Source organism: Erpetoichthys calabaricus, chromosome 1, assembly GCF_900747795.2.
Source record: "Erpetoichthys calabaricus chromosome 1, fErpCal1.3, whole genome shotgun sequence".
Taxonomy (NCBI): domain Eukaryota; kingdom Metazoa; phylum Chordata; class Cladistia; order Polypteriformes; family Polypteridae; genus Erpetoichthys; species Erpetoichthys calabaricus.
In genome coordinates this window covers 228,307,334-228,322,627 of record NC_041394.2, presented here as the reverse complement: position 1 = coordinate 228,322,627, position 15,294 = coordinate 228,307,334, and the positions used below count along the sequence as shown (strand labels likewise).

Sequence of the window (15,294 nt, the reverse complement as noted above, 5' to 3'; positions counted from 1 at the left end):
AAAATTATGTACAAGGCAGTAGAAACAAGTCTTGCAAAACCAATGGCAAATTGAAAAAGTATATGTGTTAATACTTCATACATAAAAAAGAAGAACAGGACCACACACATACATAATTATCAGTTGACACAGAGCTGACTGGGCATTTATATTGACCTGGGTCAATTCAGCAAGTTTTTGGCAGTCTACTGACTTGCACACCAGCTGCTGCCATGTGAAATACAATGGACCTTTTTCAATTATAAAGGAACTTGATGTGGCATTAATAAAGCAAACAACTGCAGTAGGCTTGTTATTGCAAATATAATGTGAAAATTCCAGTGCAGTATGGAATAAATCTTTGCCAAATTAAACTTACTTTTTTACTCATGCAAACTAACAAATAATACTGATTTACTACAGATTACATAGTTTATTAAAATAAAGGCCCATACATATCCGAGCATAACTTTGCTTTTGACTATAGATGAAGAGAACTAAAGTACACATAAACATAATAAAGATATGACATAGAAGTGGGAGCAAAGCTCAAGTTTTTGTCCGTCATCTCAATGACGTGCTGTTTAGGCTGATTGGTGACTATAAATTAGATTGGTATGAATGTGTATAGGTGTGTGTGTGTCAGTATCTCCTATGGTGAGCTGTACCTATGTACTGTATTATTGTTAATAAAGGCATATTTTAGTTCTGATATTGTAAGTAGGAGCTGAAATGTTCTGTATAATACAGCTAAACAGAGAAAAAACTGAAATTAAGCAGCAGTAACTACCATTAGCTTTAGTTGCATTGCGGTGGAATATAGAAGAGTCTCCTTCTGTGTGCCCCACTCTTGCTGTACTGGATGAAACACTAGGTTTTTGAGCAGAGTCATCCCTAAAAAATAGCATGATTAATGCATAAAACATTCCACACAACAATATTTCAACTGTAACATACATTTTGCTTTCCAAAACACACTTTGCTGTCATTAGGGAATCTGTTAAGACTGCCCTTATTTTAGCCCAGAAATGCAAAGAGAAAGCAGAAACTAAACTTTACTTTTGCAGTTAAGACTCATTAAGTAGGCTCAAAAGCCTAGAATAATCAAATGCTTAAACCTTATAATGATCAATGAATGTGTATGCCAAATTTTGTGCACTTTTTAGCTGTGATTTGGCTGTTGTTTTTAACAAAATTTTATAAAAATTAAGTTAATTTGTTCTTGAGTTATGGTGTCCACAAAAATTTTACTACAAGCACACCTTTCCAAAAATACTCAAAACATGTTCTGGAGATGGAAACTGGATATCAGTTTTTCATGAAAATAATAATTCTTCCAGATATGATATGTGGAAAAAGTAAAAATATTATCCTCACTTTAGTTTTAGTTAGCAGGACTGCTTAATAATTTAGTTCCAGTATAAGCAATTAATACTAAAATTTGAGGTTATGTTGTTTGTTATAGTCTAATCTTTAATCTTCAGGTCAGCCTTGACATAAAAGGTTTCAATTCTCTTAAGTCTGAAATAAACTGCTCAAAAAATTAAAGGAACACTTTGAAAACACATCAGATCTCAATGGGAAAAAAGTCATACTGGATTTCTATACTGACTGGGTAATGTGTTAGGAATGAAAGGATGCCACATCGTTGGATGGAAATGAAAACTATCAACCTACAGAGGGCTTACTTCAAAGACACAGCGAAAATCAAAGTGAAAAAATAATGCGGCAGGATAGTCCATTTTGCCGAAATTTCAATGCAGCAACTCAAAATCGTACTCAGTAGTTTGTATGGCCCCCACATGCTTGTATGCATGTCTGACAATGTCGGGGCACGCTCCTAATAAGATGACAAATGGTGTCTTGGGGATCTACTCCCAGATCTCGACCAGGGCATCACTGAGCTCCTGGACAGTCTAAGGTGCAACCTGGTGGCGTCGGATGGAGCAAAACATAATGTCCCAGAAGTGTCCTATTGGATTTAGGTCAGGTGAGCATGGGGGCCAGTCAATGGTATAAATACCTTCATCCTCCAGGAACTGTCTGCATACTCAAACCACATGAGGCCGGGCATTGTCGTGCACCAGGAGGAACCCAGGACCCACTGCACCAGCATAGGGTCTGACAATGGGTCCAAGGATTTTATCCTGACACCTAATATCGGGATTAATAAAGTATCTATCTATCTATCTATCTATCTATCTATCTATCTATCTATCTATCTATCTATCTATCTATCTATCTATCTATCTATCTATCTATCTATCTATCTATCTATCTATCTATCTATCTATCTATCTAATGGCAGTCAAGGTGTAGCCTGTAGAGGTCTGTGCATCCCTCAATGGATATGCCTCCCCAGACCATCACTGATCCACCACCAAATCGGTTATGCTGAACGATGTTACAGGCAGAATAACGTTCTCGACGGCTACTCCAGACCCTTTCACATCTGTCACGTGCTCCGGCTGAACGTGCTCTCATCTGTGAAAAGCACAAGGCGCCAGTGGTGGATCTGTCAATTCTGGTATTCTATGGCAAATGCCAGTCGAGCTCCACGGTGCCAGGCAGTGAGCACAGGGCCCACAGGCCACCCTCACGAAGTCTGTTTATAATTGTTTGGTCAGAGACATTCACACCAGTGTCCTCCTTGAGGTCATTTTGTAGGGCTCTGGCAGTGCTCATCCTGTTCCTCCTTGACCAAAGGAGCAGATACCAGTCCTGCTGATGGGTTAAGGAGCTTCTACAGCCCTGTCCAGCTCTCCTAGAGTAACTGTCTGACTCCTAGAATCTCCTACATGCCCTTGAGACTGTGCTGGGAGACACAGCAAAACTTCTGGCAATGGCACGTATTGATGTGCCATCCTGGAGAAGTTCTGTATAGTCCAGGTATTACCTCATGCTACCAGTAGTGACCCTGACCATAGCCAAATGCAAAACCAGTGACAAAACAGTCAGAAAAGATGAGGAGGGAAAAATGCCAATGACCTCCACCTGTTAAACCATTCCTGTTTTGGGGGTCATCTCATTGTTGCCCCTCTAGTGCACCTGCTGTTAATTTCATTAATACCTGAAACTAATTAACAACCTCCTCTGCTACTTAAATGACCAGATCAATATCCCAGAAGTTTCACTGACTTGATGCTATACTCTGATTAAAAAGTGTTTCTTTAATTTTTTTGAGCAGTATTATTTAATGTAAGAATAGTATGATCAACCTCTCTCAAGAAAATCTGATAGCAATCCTTCAAAAGACATAGGATTATTTATTTCTGGGATAAAATATTTGTTTTCGTTTCTATGCATTAACACTAACTTGGTTCATATATAGACATTAAAACAGTTTTAATGTTGATGTTAAGGCAGCCAGTGATCAGTGTTTAATTTCTCCATGCCCATACATACAGTATAAAACCAATATTATTTAAATATGCAGTTATCAATGGCATGCATATATATATATATATATATTATACTTACTGTGTATATATAATATATATATATTTTATAGAGACACACACACATACACTTGCACATACACACACATATATATCTGTGTGTGTGTATGTGTTTATATATATATATATATATATAATATACAGTGCATCCGGAAAGTATTCACAGCGCATCACTGTTTCCACATTTTATTATGTTAGAGCCTTATTCCACAATGGATTAAATTCATTTTTTTCCTCAGAATTCTACACACAACACCCCATAATGTCAACGTGAAAAAAGTTTACTGGAGGTTTTTGCAAATTTATTAAAAATAAAAAAATTGAGAAAGCACATGTACATAAGTATTCACAGCCTTTGCCATGAAGCTCAAAATTGAGCTCAGGTGCCTCCTGTTTCCCCTGATCATCCTTGAGATGTTTCTGCAGCTTAATTGGAGTCCACCTGTGGTAAATTCAGTTGACTGGACATGATTTGGAAAGGCACACACCTGTCTATATAAGGTCCCACAGTTGACAGTTCATGTCAAGAGCACAAACCAAGCATGAAGTCAAAGGAATTGTCTGTAGACCTCCGAGACAGGACTGTCTCGAGGCACAAATCTGGGGAAGGTTACAGAGAAATTTCTGCTGCTTTGAAGGTCCCAATGAGCACAGTGGCCTCCATCATCCGTGAGTGGAAGAAGTTCGAAACCACCAGGACTCTTCCTAGAGCTGGCCGGCCATCTAAACTGAGCGATTGGGGGAGAAGGGCCTTAGTCAGGGAGGTGATCAAGAACCCGATGGTCACTCTGTCAGAGCTCCAGAGGTCCTCTGTGGAGAGAGGAAAACCTTCCAGAAGGACAACCATCTCTGCAGCAATCCACCAATCGGGCCTGTATGGTAGAGTGGCCAGACAAAAGCCACTCCTTAGTAAAAGGCACATGGCAGCCCGCCTGGAGTTTGCCAAAAGGCACCTGAAGGACTCTCAGACCATGAGAAAGAAAATTCTCTGGTCTGATGAGACAAAGATTGAACTCGTTGGTGTGAATGCTAGGCGTCACGTTTGGAGGAAACCAGGCACCGCTCATCACCAGGCCAATACCATCCCTACAGTGAAGCATGGTGGTGGCAGCATCATGCTGTGGGGATGTTTTTCAGCGGCAGGGACTGGGAGACTAGTCAGGATGAAGGGAAAGATGACTGCAGCAATGTACAGAGACATCCTGGATGAAAACCTGCACCAGAGCGCTCTTGACCTCAGACTGGGGCGTCGGTTCATCTTTCAGCAGGACAACGACCCTAAGCACACAGCCAAGATATCAAAGGAGTGGCTTCAGGACAACTCTGTGAATGTCCTTGAGTGGCCCAGCCAGTGCCCAGACTTGAATCCGATTGAACATCTCTGGAGAGATCTTAAAATGGCTGTGCACCGACACTTCCCATCCAACCTGATGGAGCTTGAGAGGTGCTGCAAAGAGGAATGGGCGAAACTGGCCAAGGATAGGTGTGCCAAGCTTGTGTCATCATATTCAAAAAGACTTGAGGCAGTAATTGCTGCCAAAGGTGCATCAACAAAGTATTGAGCAAAGGCTGTGAATACTTATGTACATGTGATTTCTCAGTTTTTTTATTTTTAAAAGTTTAAAAGTAAACGTTTTTCATGTTGTCATTATGGGGTGTTGTGTGTAGAATGCTGAGGAAAAAAATGAATTTAATCCATTTTGGAATAAGGCTGTAACGTAACAAAATGTGGAAAAAGTGATGCGCTGTGAATACTTTCCGGATGCACTGTATATATATATATATATATATATATATATATATACATACACACACACAGATTATACTGTATATACATATACAGATATTTACATGCATGTGTTTGTAAAGCTGTAAAATCCAATTTACAAGAAAAATGTAATCAGTTGTAAATATTTAATTGTAAAGGAATCTGAAGCAAGAGAGAGAAAAATAATCTGTGGTTAGCTGTGAGATTAGATTAGTTACTAAAAACTAACAGAAAAGCCAGTGCCTTAGCATCCATCACCTGATTACCTGAGCATGTAAGCAAGATAGGTACTGTGGCTCTTGGCTGACCTGACAGTGCTGTCAAGGGAAGCAGTGGATTCTCCGATGGCAGTTCGATACATATTTGGTTCATCGGTGTATGTGTTGTTGCAGTTCAAGGAGCGCTGAAATAAACATGCATGGTAAGAGAATGCCAGGCAATGAACATACATGAAGTTGATTCATTACTTGAGAGCAAATTTATCTAATGAGGAAATGTAAATATTTTCAAATACTGTATATTCACTAAGAAACAAATGTAATTCTATGTCAAAAATTGTTAAGATGGGTTAACAAAACAAAAAATCATGCTAATTGTAAACAGAAAATTAATTTTTGATATGATATAATTTACATACTTAAAAGTAGGTTGAATTTGATAATATTTTGATAAGCTGATAACTAAATGACACCTGAAGTGGTGATATAAAATAAACATTCTTTACTGTTTATTTGTCTTCATCCAACTTACACTACACTTCATACATTTATTTCATAGACAAAAGTAATTCTTAGAACAACAATATCCTTTATTCTTAAAGCATATCAAATTATAACAACTTTACTAAATGCTTATATGGCAGGAAGTGTCACTTTAGATATGCAAGTCAATCAAGATGACCACAAAACCTAATTATCAGCAGAAAGTTAAAACTTACTCAAAAAAGCTAGACTTTTCTTATAGAATTTATTAATACTCCAGAAATGCAGGTAACGGCAGGTAACTGCAGTAACTTGGAAAACAGTGTTGGATCATTATTAAAATTTTGACCTCTGTACCAATACCAGTTTTTGGACCTCAGCACCAGTACTGAAAAAGAACTGAAGCAAATAAAGGATAACCCAATTCTCAGCCTCCTGTGTCACTCCAGCCTTCGCGGTGCACTGCATAATTGCGCACCACCCTGCCTTGCCACACTCCACTGTTCCCCTTTAGAATTTTCTATTGCGTCAAAGGGGGGTGGGGATGTGTGCCATTGAGTTTCCTTTGTGTCACAGATCAGGGGTGGTGGTGGGGTTTCTCCAGTGAAGTTTCCAGTACATCAAAGAGAAGAACATAGTGATGAGCATAAGGTCTTTTAAACTGAAATAGTGTTGAAAGTACCAAAGTGCTGGTACTGTATTGTTTAAAAAGTTGAGTTTTTCAATGCATTTTCAGTACAGGTATACCACGGCAAGTTTATTTTGCTATAACATACAAGCATACTGTGATTTACTTACAGTTAATAGTGAGGTGCGTGTAGTTGAAGATTCATCCACCTGAGGTTTCTTTCCTGTTAGTGTATTCTTTAAGTGCTTTCGAACTTCTTTATTAAATATACAGTGGAAGAAGAAGATGAATATTCCCTGAAATGGAATGCTAGTATTAAACTAGTTTAATATTTAAGAGAATTAAAAGATATTTATGAAAGATTGTTCCTCTAATATCAACATAATGATTGATTTCTTTACGTTATACAAACCGTATAATTCCAGAAAAATATAATTTAATGATACCATTAAAATGCATTAGATTCATTTCCAATTTTATCCTGATTAAAAAGGTAAAAATAACCAAAAGGTGTTTTTCATGGTCCTGTTTTTTGACGTTATGTTACGCATTATTGTGTAAAAAAGCCATTTTTACATTCAAATTATGTATTTTCCACACTTCACAAGCAAAAGCTGTTGACAATCATTCAAAACTTTGATGATTTTAGTGTTCTTTACTAGTAGTACCTGCAAACAGCTGAAAATTGCAAAGAGGTAGTGAAAAGTCATCACATCACTGTTAACTGCCATTAACCCAAGCAGCCAAGTTGCGCTGATCAGTAGCAGCAACAGGAAAGCAGTGCGCAGGCCAGAGCTGAAAGAAAGGTAAAACATAATATGCAAGTGTCAGAAAGGTGGCCAGAGAAGCACTCAGACTACATTAGTGGCATCTCTTTATCAAATAATCAACTACTAGACAAGCAGTAAATGCAAAAGAAAAAGTGATTTAAAGAGTTATTTTGAGGTACTTACATGACCCCAGTCTTTTCTCGTGACCTCTGCTTTCTTCCACAAGAGGCTTTTGCAGCCAACACAAATATGACTATGTTTGTCTGAAGGGAGGGTAAAAAGGTAATAACAGAGTCATAAGCATATATATGGTTGCTGACTTGACCTAAACATTGGGGGACAAAAAATGATAGGCTAACACATAAATAATAATCTAATGATACAAATAATAATGACTGATTACACTGTTCACATTTTCTCTTGGCATGTTAAAAAAAGTTATCCATAGTTGGTCTCTCATTGGAAAAACTGTCTGATGTCATGCATTGATTGGATGGTGATTTTGTGATTGTGTTACTTGTAGATATTGGTGAGGATACAGTAAACAGTAATCATGTCTAAATATTTACTTATATTTTGGTTTATTTATTGATTGATTGTATTATTTGTATCTTTATTTTTTTGTGTTTCTGCTGTTGTAAACATCTAAATTTCCCTTTGGAATTAATGAGATTAATTTAATCTAATCTAATTTCAATTAATTTTGTAATTATACTAGGATGTTCAGTTGTTTCAGGAAGCTACATTTAATTTAAATGTTTATGGGCCTGCATGGTTTAAGTAAAAGTTAATGTTATTATCATCTCTGCAAGCTACCTGTTGGCAGCATATATGAAGAGCTACCAATTATTGGTCTAGCTACGCTGTTGGCCAAAGGTGCTGTTTTTTCCACCCATTTGACAGAGATTTGATGTTTTTAGAGAAAAAAAGAAAGCTTGCCAATACACACTAATTGCTACATGTTTTATGAAATTTTGCAAATCAAGTGCACTTTTTTTTTTGAGAGTCTGCTGGCTCTTTTATGTCCTTAGCTTTCCTTGTACAGATCTGGGAGTAATGTTTCTACTCATAGCATCTTCGAAAACTTATCATGATCTGACAAATTCACGGACATTCTGCAAGCTACCTGTTGGCAGTATATATGTGAATTTACTGTAGAAGTGCACCCGGATACTTTATGACTGGGGGCAGTTTCCCTCATGCCCACCTATAGATGTTGCCTATGAACATATACTATAAATGTGTATAAATTGACTGAAATCTTGATTGTTAACTTCTATATATCCAAATCAGGGTTTCTCATTTTAGTCACAACCCATACAGTATATATGTGAAGTTGTACCAGATGAGAACCAGTGCAAGGCAGCATATTGCTGTGAAAATGAGTACTCCTTGGCTAGTAGAGTATATGTTTGTAGGGAATGCCTTCAAAGTAATACCCCCAAGGACAAATAAAGTGCAGGTCAGTGAGAGATGATGAATAATGTTTCAGGAGTCTCTCTATTTGATAGGTGGCACAAGGGAGGCACATTATATTACATATGACCCTATGCTATGCATAATAAAGGGAAGGGTACCTGTGGGTTGTCTGGCCCTTTCGATAGTATAGTACTGGGGTTGAGTACTTTATGGAAACCTGGGGTTGTTTGGTGGAGCTCTATGAGGAAGGACTGAGGAGGAGTTCCAAAGAGCATTCCTGACATTGGAAGTGGTTTCAGTGATAACTCTAGAAGTAGTACCTTGTCAGGGCTTAAGTACTCTATCTCATTACTGGACTTAAACTTGGGAAATAATTCAAAAGAAGGATTCATTAGGAAGAAGAAAAGCTGCCAGGAAAGGTAAGGAACATGAGGGAGAGTATTTTTTGGTGCTATTTGTAGGTGGACAAGTGTACAAGGCAAGCCACGAAAACAGACAAGAATCATCAGTTATGTATCTTAAGACCTAGGGGTGCACAATTATGACAATTATTACCTTTGATATTATAATTGAAATTATTAATTTCAATTAATAGAACAATGAAAATATGCACCTTGTCTTGCCAGCTATATAAACTATATTTTGTTTACACACAGTACGAACCACTTTAAAATGTTTTAATATTAAATTGTTAAATGCTGGATTAGTTGAGAAATTAAAAATGTAGCATTCAATAATAAAATTCTAAGCATAACACAAATATTACTTTTTACAAAAATAAATATTACTTTTGAAAAAACAGCATTCACCACCATTCAAAAATGTAAAATGTGAGAAAATGTTAAACATGAAAATGTTAAATTATGGTTGTATAGTATCTATCTATCTATCTATCTATCTATCTATCTATCTATCTATCTATCTATCTATCTATCTATCTATCTATCTATCTATCTATCTATCTATCAATCAAATTGGAGTTGTATTAAACGTTAAAAAATGGCTGTAGTAAAAAACCAAATGTTGCATGTGTATGCAAAATTAAAGCAGATAACAAATCTTAAATAACAGTAATGTAAGATTAAGAAGCTGGTAAGTTCTGTTGTACATGTATGCAAATACATTAAATGTAGCAATGTGAATATGTAGAAAGAACAAGAAATATCTAGATAGCAACACATTGTTGCATGCTGCTACTGGATTCACTCCTTGAGCAGAGGCTCCCTTTCCTTGCAGAAAGTTTCATAATGAAAGGTACAATCAATAAAGAAGAACATGGCAAGCATCTGTTTTTCACTGTATATTCTTCATCATTATAATGAACTGTTATGTTCAGGCATGCTTATATAGTTCTACTCAAACATAAATCTGATGTGTATGGGTGGAGGGCAAACTACTTACAAGCACTACAAGAGAAATTGGACCAGCAAAGCTCCATATCAATGTATCATGAACAGAGAGCCAGCAAAAGTCTGGATTTCCATAACCCTGAGGGTCCAATCCCACAGCAAGACCTGTTAAAAGGACAAAAAATATTCTATTTATGAAATAAAAAGAACTTAAAGTGGCACTCATTTGGGACATTAACTGTTAATTGTTTTTGGAATGTGCAGCATAGAGCAAAATTTACAGTTACCTATATATTCAGATTCCTTTACATTTGTAATTGTATTGCTTATTTAAAAAGACACATTTGCATTCAGCTCAGCTTCTAAGTATAAAAAAGACACCATACATTTATTACATATTGAATTTGAGAAGTTGCAAAAAAAATATCGCCAAATTAGTGTATGCACTTGGGTGTTTGGTTCTGTACACTTTTTTCCCCCATTTTGTGCAAAAAGGTATTATTTCACATGAAAAAATAAATACAAGCAAATAAAGCAACTACTTTAAATAATAAGCAATAATAAGTATGGATGTTATTTACTTCACAGCACATCAACATATTTTCTTAGTTGAGAAGTAGTTGACCACAACATTTAAATTTAAAATAAACTTTACTGGAGTTTATGTTGTAATGTACCCAATGCTTGATCTGACACCCAAAGAAGTAATGAAGGCTTAAAATAAGAAACACTACAGCCACATAACAGAATAAATAGCACTGAATCCTGCTTTATGTTGTCATCTTGATCTGGAGTAGAGTAACAATGACTATTGCAATATTTTTTCTCTACAGATATATTTTGATTACAAGAATGGGTTTCATATCTCTGCTAGAAAGAGAAGTAACATAAAAGTAATCTACTATTTGTGATGCATTGCATTTTATAATAAGTAGCTATATAACATGTTTTAATTGCGTCTTTTAAGTAATAAATAATGTAGCGAAGTTAATTTTACAAGTAACATTTCCCAGCATAGTCCCCATGTAAACATTTTTTTCTGTATCTGGATATGTTGTTAATAAAAAAGCATCCCTTGAACAACCAGTATAAATAAACTGGTCCGTTTAAACAACGAACTGATTAACTAGAAAATCAGTAATTGTCTTACTTCTCATCTTCATATTATTGACAAAACCAATGAAAGTGCTAGCCTAATTTGCATTGTGATTGGTTCAAAATAAAAAAAATTGTGCTGTTGACCGATTAGTGTTTCACTGCTTATTCAATTGTTTATTTTACACAAAACTGTTCAATAAACTAAATGGAATAATTCAGTATGCACAGGCAAGTGACTCTTAAAACTATTTTGTACTAGAAATTAATCACAGAATTATTTTTGCTTCATACAAAAATATTAATATGCTTGAAGGAGATACATACAATTCTAATTAATATGCCATTAATTTAAATCAAAAACAAAATAAAATAACCAGGCAATTAATTGTTTATACATTTTTTAATCAAACAGGTGCCCTATAAAAAACATTAACGTAATTATAACTGTCTGTCACTGGATTTAATTGAGTTAAGAATTTGAAGGATACCTAACCTACCACCCTGAATTTAAGCTTCATATACAGAAAACAGAAACAATTAAAAGCACTGCTGAACTAATACGATGCATCCCCTTTTGCCACATGGCCACTTCATTACAAATTCCAAAAAACACTTGTTTTCTGATTTTCTTTGGATATGAATGGCAAAGAATTATTGTGCTGTATTTAGCTGCTTTATAAATACGGTATAAAATGTGCTAGATCAAACAAATTAAACTAATATTGGAGTGTCATAGCCCAAGGGAATTGGGTATATATCCTGGTCTAGTTGCTAACTGTGTGAAAACTGCACATGTCTTGTGCACCCACTTTTTTTGGGTACTGCTCTTTCACTCCCACATCCAAAGATGTGACTGCAAGGGGAATCGGTAATGCTAAACTGGCCCTGAGTTTTTTGAAAGCCTGAACCTGTGACTGATGTCCCCTCCAAAACTGCTTCCTGCATTGTGCCAGATGTTGCAAGGATAGATTTATGTTAAGAAAATTGTTAAATGGATGGCTAATAAGACAGATTGTAAAAAAGGCACACCTTTTGCAAAATATTTAAACTAACTTTTTATACAAATAAAAGGTGAATATTCTTTTTAATCTTAGTTTTTAAATTTTACACACAGCTGTTTTGTTGAAGGGTGGCTACAGTTTGCACAACTGCCCTCATGGATGAAATTGCTCTGAGTTTGAATCCTATACTCCATTACTATTTGTGTAGAATCTACTTGTTCCCTCTGTCTGTACAGATCTTTTTTCTCCAGGTTGTTTGGTTTTCCCCCATGACCCAAACAAGTACAGGTTAGGCTAATTAGCAACTCTAAATTGGTTCAGTGTAAGTGTGAGTGAGTGGCCCTCAATAAAACATATTTAAATATTATGACAGGAGCAAAGCTGGACTAGAATGAAATCTGCAAAGAAATCAAAGTCCTTAAGCAGTCAGATATGTTTTCATAAGGTTAAAGGAAATATAAATAAATATTTACTGTGTGCTGTTGACATGGGAAAAGCTGAAGGAAACATGAGAATGTTTACATACAAGTGCACCACAAAGTTAGCCAAACAATACTGTGCATTTTTTTATATAAATGCTCAAACTACTCATTGATACAATTGTATCTATTACCTGTTATGATGGCAGGAATCCCCCAGCCAATGGCATAATAGAACCTCATATGCCCATGGTTGATATTCCTTACTTCAGTCAGCATGCGATAGATGTGCAGACCCTCTACAAACATCCAGGCAAATGTGCACATGTAGAAATAGTGAAGCAGGATAGCAATCACTGTGCATACAAACTATAGGATGCAGAAAGAAACTGTGTGAGTTCAAGGAGTAATGAAAATAAGCTAGATCACATGCTTAATGATACAATCTATGTTAAAGATACACAGGGAAAGACAGTCGACCCACACATGAGCCAAACAAATACATCTGCACTTGAAAAGGCACTTAACATTAGCAGTCTACTAAGTAGTATTAAAATGTCCGATATTAGACCATATTGAAATTAATATTACTTTTGGCATTTTCTTTTTTTCTTTGGGTGATGTACAAAGCAAACTAGAAGGTAGGCATAGATATATTAATACCCTGAGGTACACTGAATTCAGCAATGCCAGTTGACACATGTTTCCTGGTGAAACAAAGTCTTCTGTATTTTTTAATAAATGAAAAAACAAACAAACATAAAATCAGGTAGGACTGTTAATCTCACATAACAATTGTTAAAGTATAGGGATTTGCAACCTCTCCCTAAATTTTATTGTTGCCTGACAAAGACTAATAGTTACTAGGCTTATTGCCAAATACCTATGAATTATTTCTGAAGTGTGATACTTTACATGTATTTCTATTCCGTTTACATGACTCACACTTGGTTTATACTGAAAGCACGCTGCCAGAAAAACGCTAAAAAAAAGCTAGCAGTAACATGCAGATAGCCAAGGGGCTTTCAAAAGTAACATATTATTCTAGAGCATATCAACTTTAAAAGAATCTTAATATAAAAGTATTATCTACCATCATAAAATAAGCATCTAAGTAATGGTTAAAAACACATTTGTTCTTGTGCTGCTGCAGTGTAGCACCCGAAGACTAAACAGTGAGACCAAATAACCTTTGTTCCAACACTGTAAAAACCAACATAGCATAGCAATGCTGTAGACATGAAGGATCACTTGGATAGCACTTTAAGATTAATCAGGTGTTGAAATATAAGGAGCTGCTGTATGGTACAAGCATGTTTACTTTGGGAAAAGTTATCCCCAATGAAACCTTTCATATCACAACTCTTGCACGTTAGCAACTTAATCTCCAACCAGTATTCTGCCGGTCAACAAAGCAGTCATTGAGATGGAAACAAATCCTTGGGATGCTGCCATTTTTGAAGAAGAAATGTTGACAGATTATCTCATACTGCAGATATTATTCTTTCACACATCTGTCAGCATTCCTATTAGATGTGCAAAACACTATCAAAACTCTGGAAGAACTGTGTCCTACTTCCACATTTTTTGTAAAGCCATCGTATGTCTATGTAATCATAAGTGCTATAGTTCTTTGGCTATAATTACCTGTGTACACTATTTTCTAAAGGCATATATTTTTATGTATAATTATGCATTTTTTATCATAGGCATTCTGCTTATATGAAAATAATCATTAGGAAATTAAAAAATGACACTATTTCACACAGTAATTGGTGCAGATTTTAAAAGACACTATATAAAAAAAGGTTTTATTTGTGGCAACAATTCAGGGCAGCAGTGCTTAGTGCTGCTGACTCATGGTTAACAAATGTTTACTGGCCTTGCATAAGTAAGAGTATGTGAGTGCCTGGTGCCCTGCCTAGATTTGCACCGGTTATTCATGACCCTCAACAGGATAAATAGGTTGAGAAAATGGATGGCTTTATTTAGAGAGTAACTGACCTTAAATCAGTGATTTTTTACATTCACAGGACTTTCAGAACACTATTCCTAATGTTTTTGTCATTTCTTTGTCATTCAGTTAAAAAAAAATGTGTCTGATGGTGAAAACTTTGTGCTGACACAGTGGTACCCTCAAAGACAGTGTGTTGCTTTCCAAACAACCTGCCCTAGATTACTAAGGAGCTAAATGATCTCCTCCATGAGAAAAAGAGAGCATTCAAATATGGTGACAAAGAGGCTCTGAAGAACTCACAGCAAGTGCTGAAGAAAAAGCTGAGAGAAGGAAAGGAAGCTTACAAAGATAAAATAGAAAACAAACTTAATCAGAATAACATGAAGGATGTCTGGAAAGGACTGGGCATAATTACTAGACACAAGCTATCCAGGTCTCAGGTGCTAGAAGGAGATGAGGACAAAGTTAAAGCCCTGAACCAAGTTTTTAACATCTTTCCCCTCCCACTGCCACCTTCTTCCAACCAGCCTCCCCACACCATCTCTATTACATCAGCAACTCCTACTATGTAAACTGGAATGGCCAGTGATGAGTCCAGTTATGACCATCAGTATGAGCTGTCCATAACTGAAGACCAAGTAAGGATTGACAACCGAGGAAGCTACACACAGGAAAAGCTGTAGGACCAGATGGAGTCAGTCCTTTAGTTTTTAAGGCCTGTACTGGCACACTAACACTGAGTACTTT

At 36.2% G+C, this 15,294-nt stretch overlaps 1 protein-coding gene across 5 annotated transcripts in view; it reads right to left on the bottom strand.

Moving 5' to 3' along the window:
* celsr1a (cadherin EGF LAG seven-pass G-type receptor 1a) overlaps nt 1-15,294 on the bottom strand; it is a 238,322-nt gene that overhangs the window by 12,817 nt on the left and 210,211 nt on the right. For 3 of the 5 annotated variants that reach the window (XM_051934931.1, XM_028812158.2, XM_028812166.2), the window contains 7 exons: nt 12,785-12,959; nt 10,125-10,237; nt 7,488-7,567; nt 7,203-7,329; nt 6,705-6,830; nt 5,472-5,608; nt 770-873 (listed from right to left, as the gene is read on the bottom strand). In XM_051934931.1, coding sequence (XP_051790891.1) covers nt 770-873; nt 5,472-5,608; nt 6,705-6,830; nt 7,203-7,329; nt 7,488-7,567; nt 10,125-10,237; nt 12,785-12,959 — 862 coding nt within the window. The remainder of the gene's footprint in view (nt 1-769; nt 874-5,471; nt 5,609-6,704; nt 6,831-7,202; nt 7,330-7,487; nt 7,568-10,124; nt 10,238-12,784; nt 12,960-15,294) is intronic. The other 2 variants (XM_051934936.1, XM_028812174.2) reach the window with 1 other exon arrangement.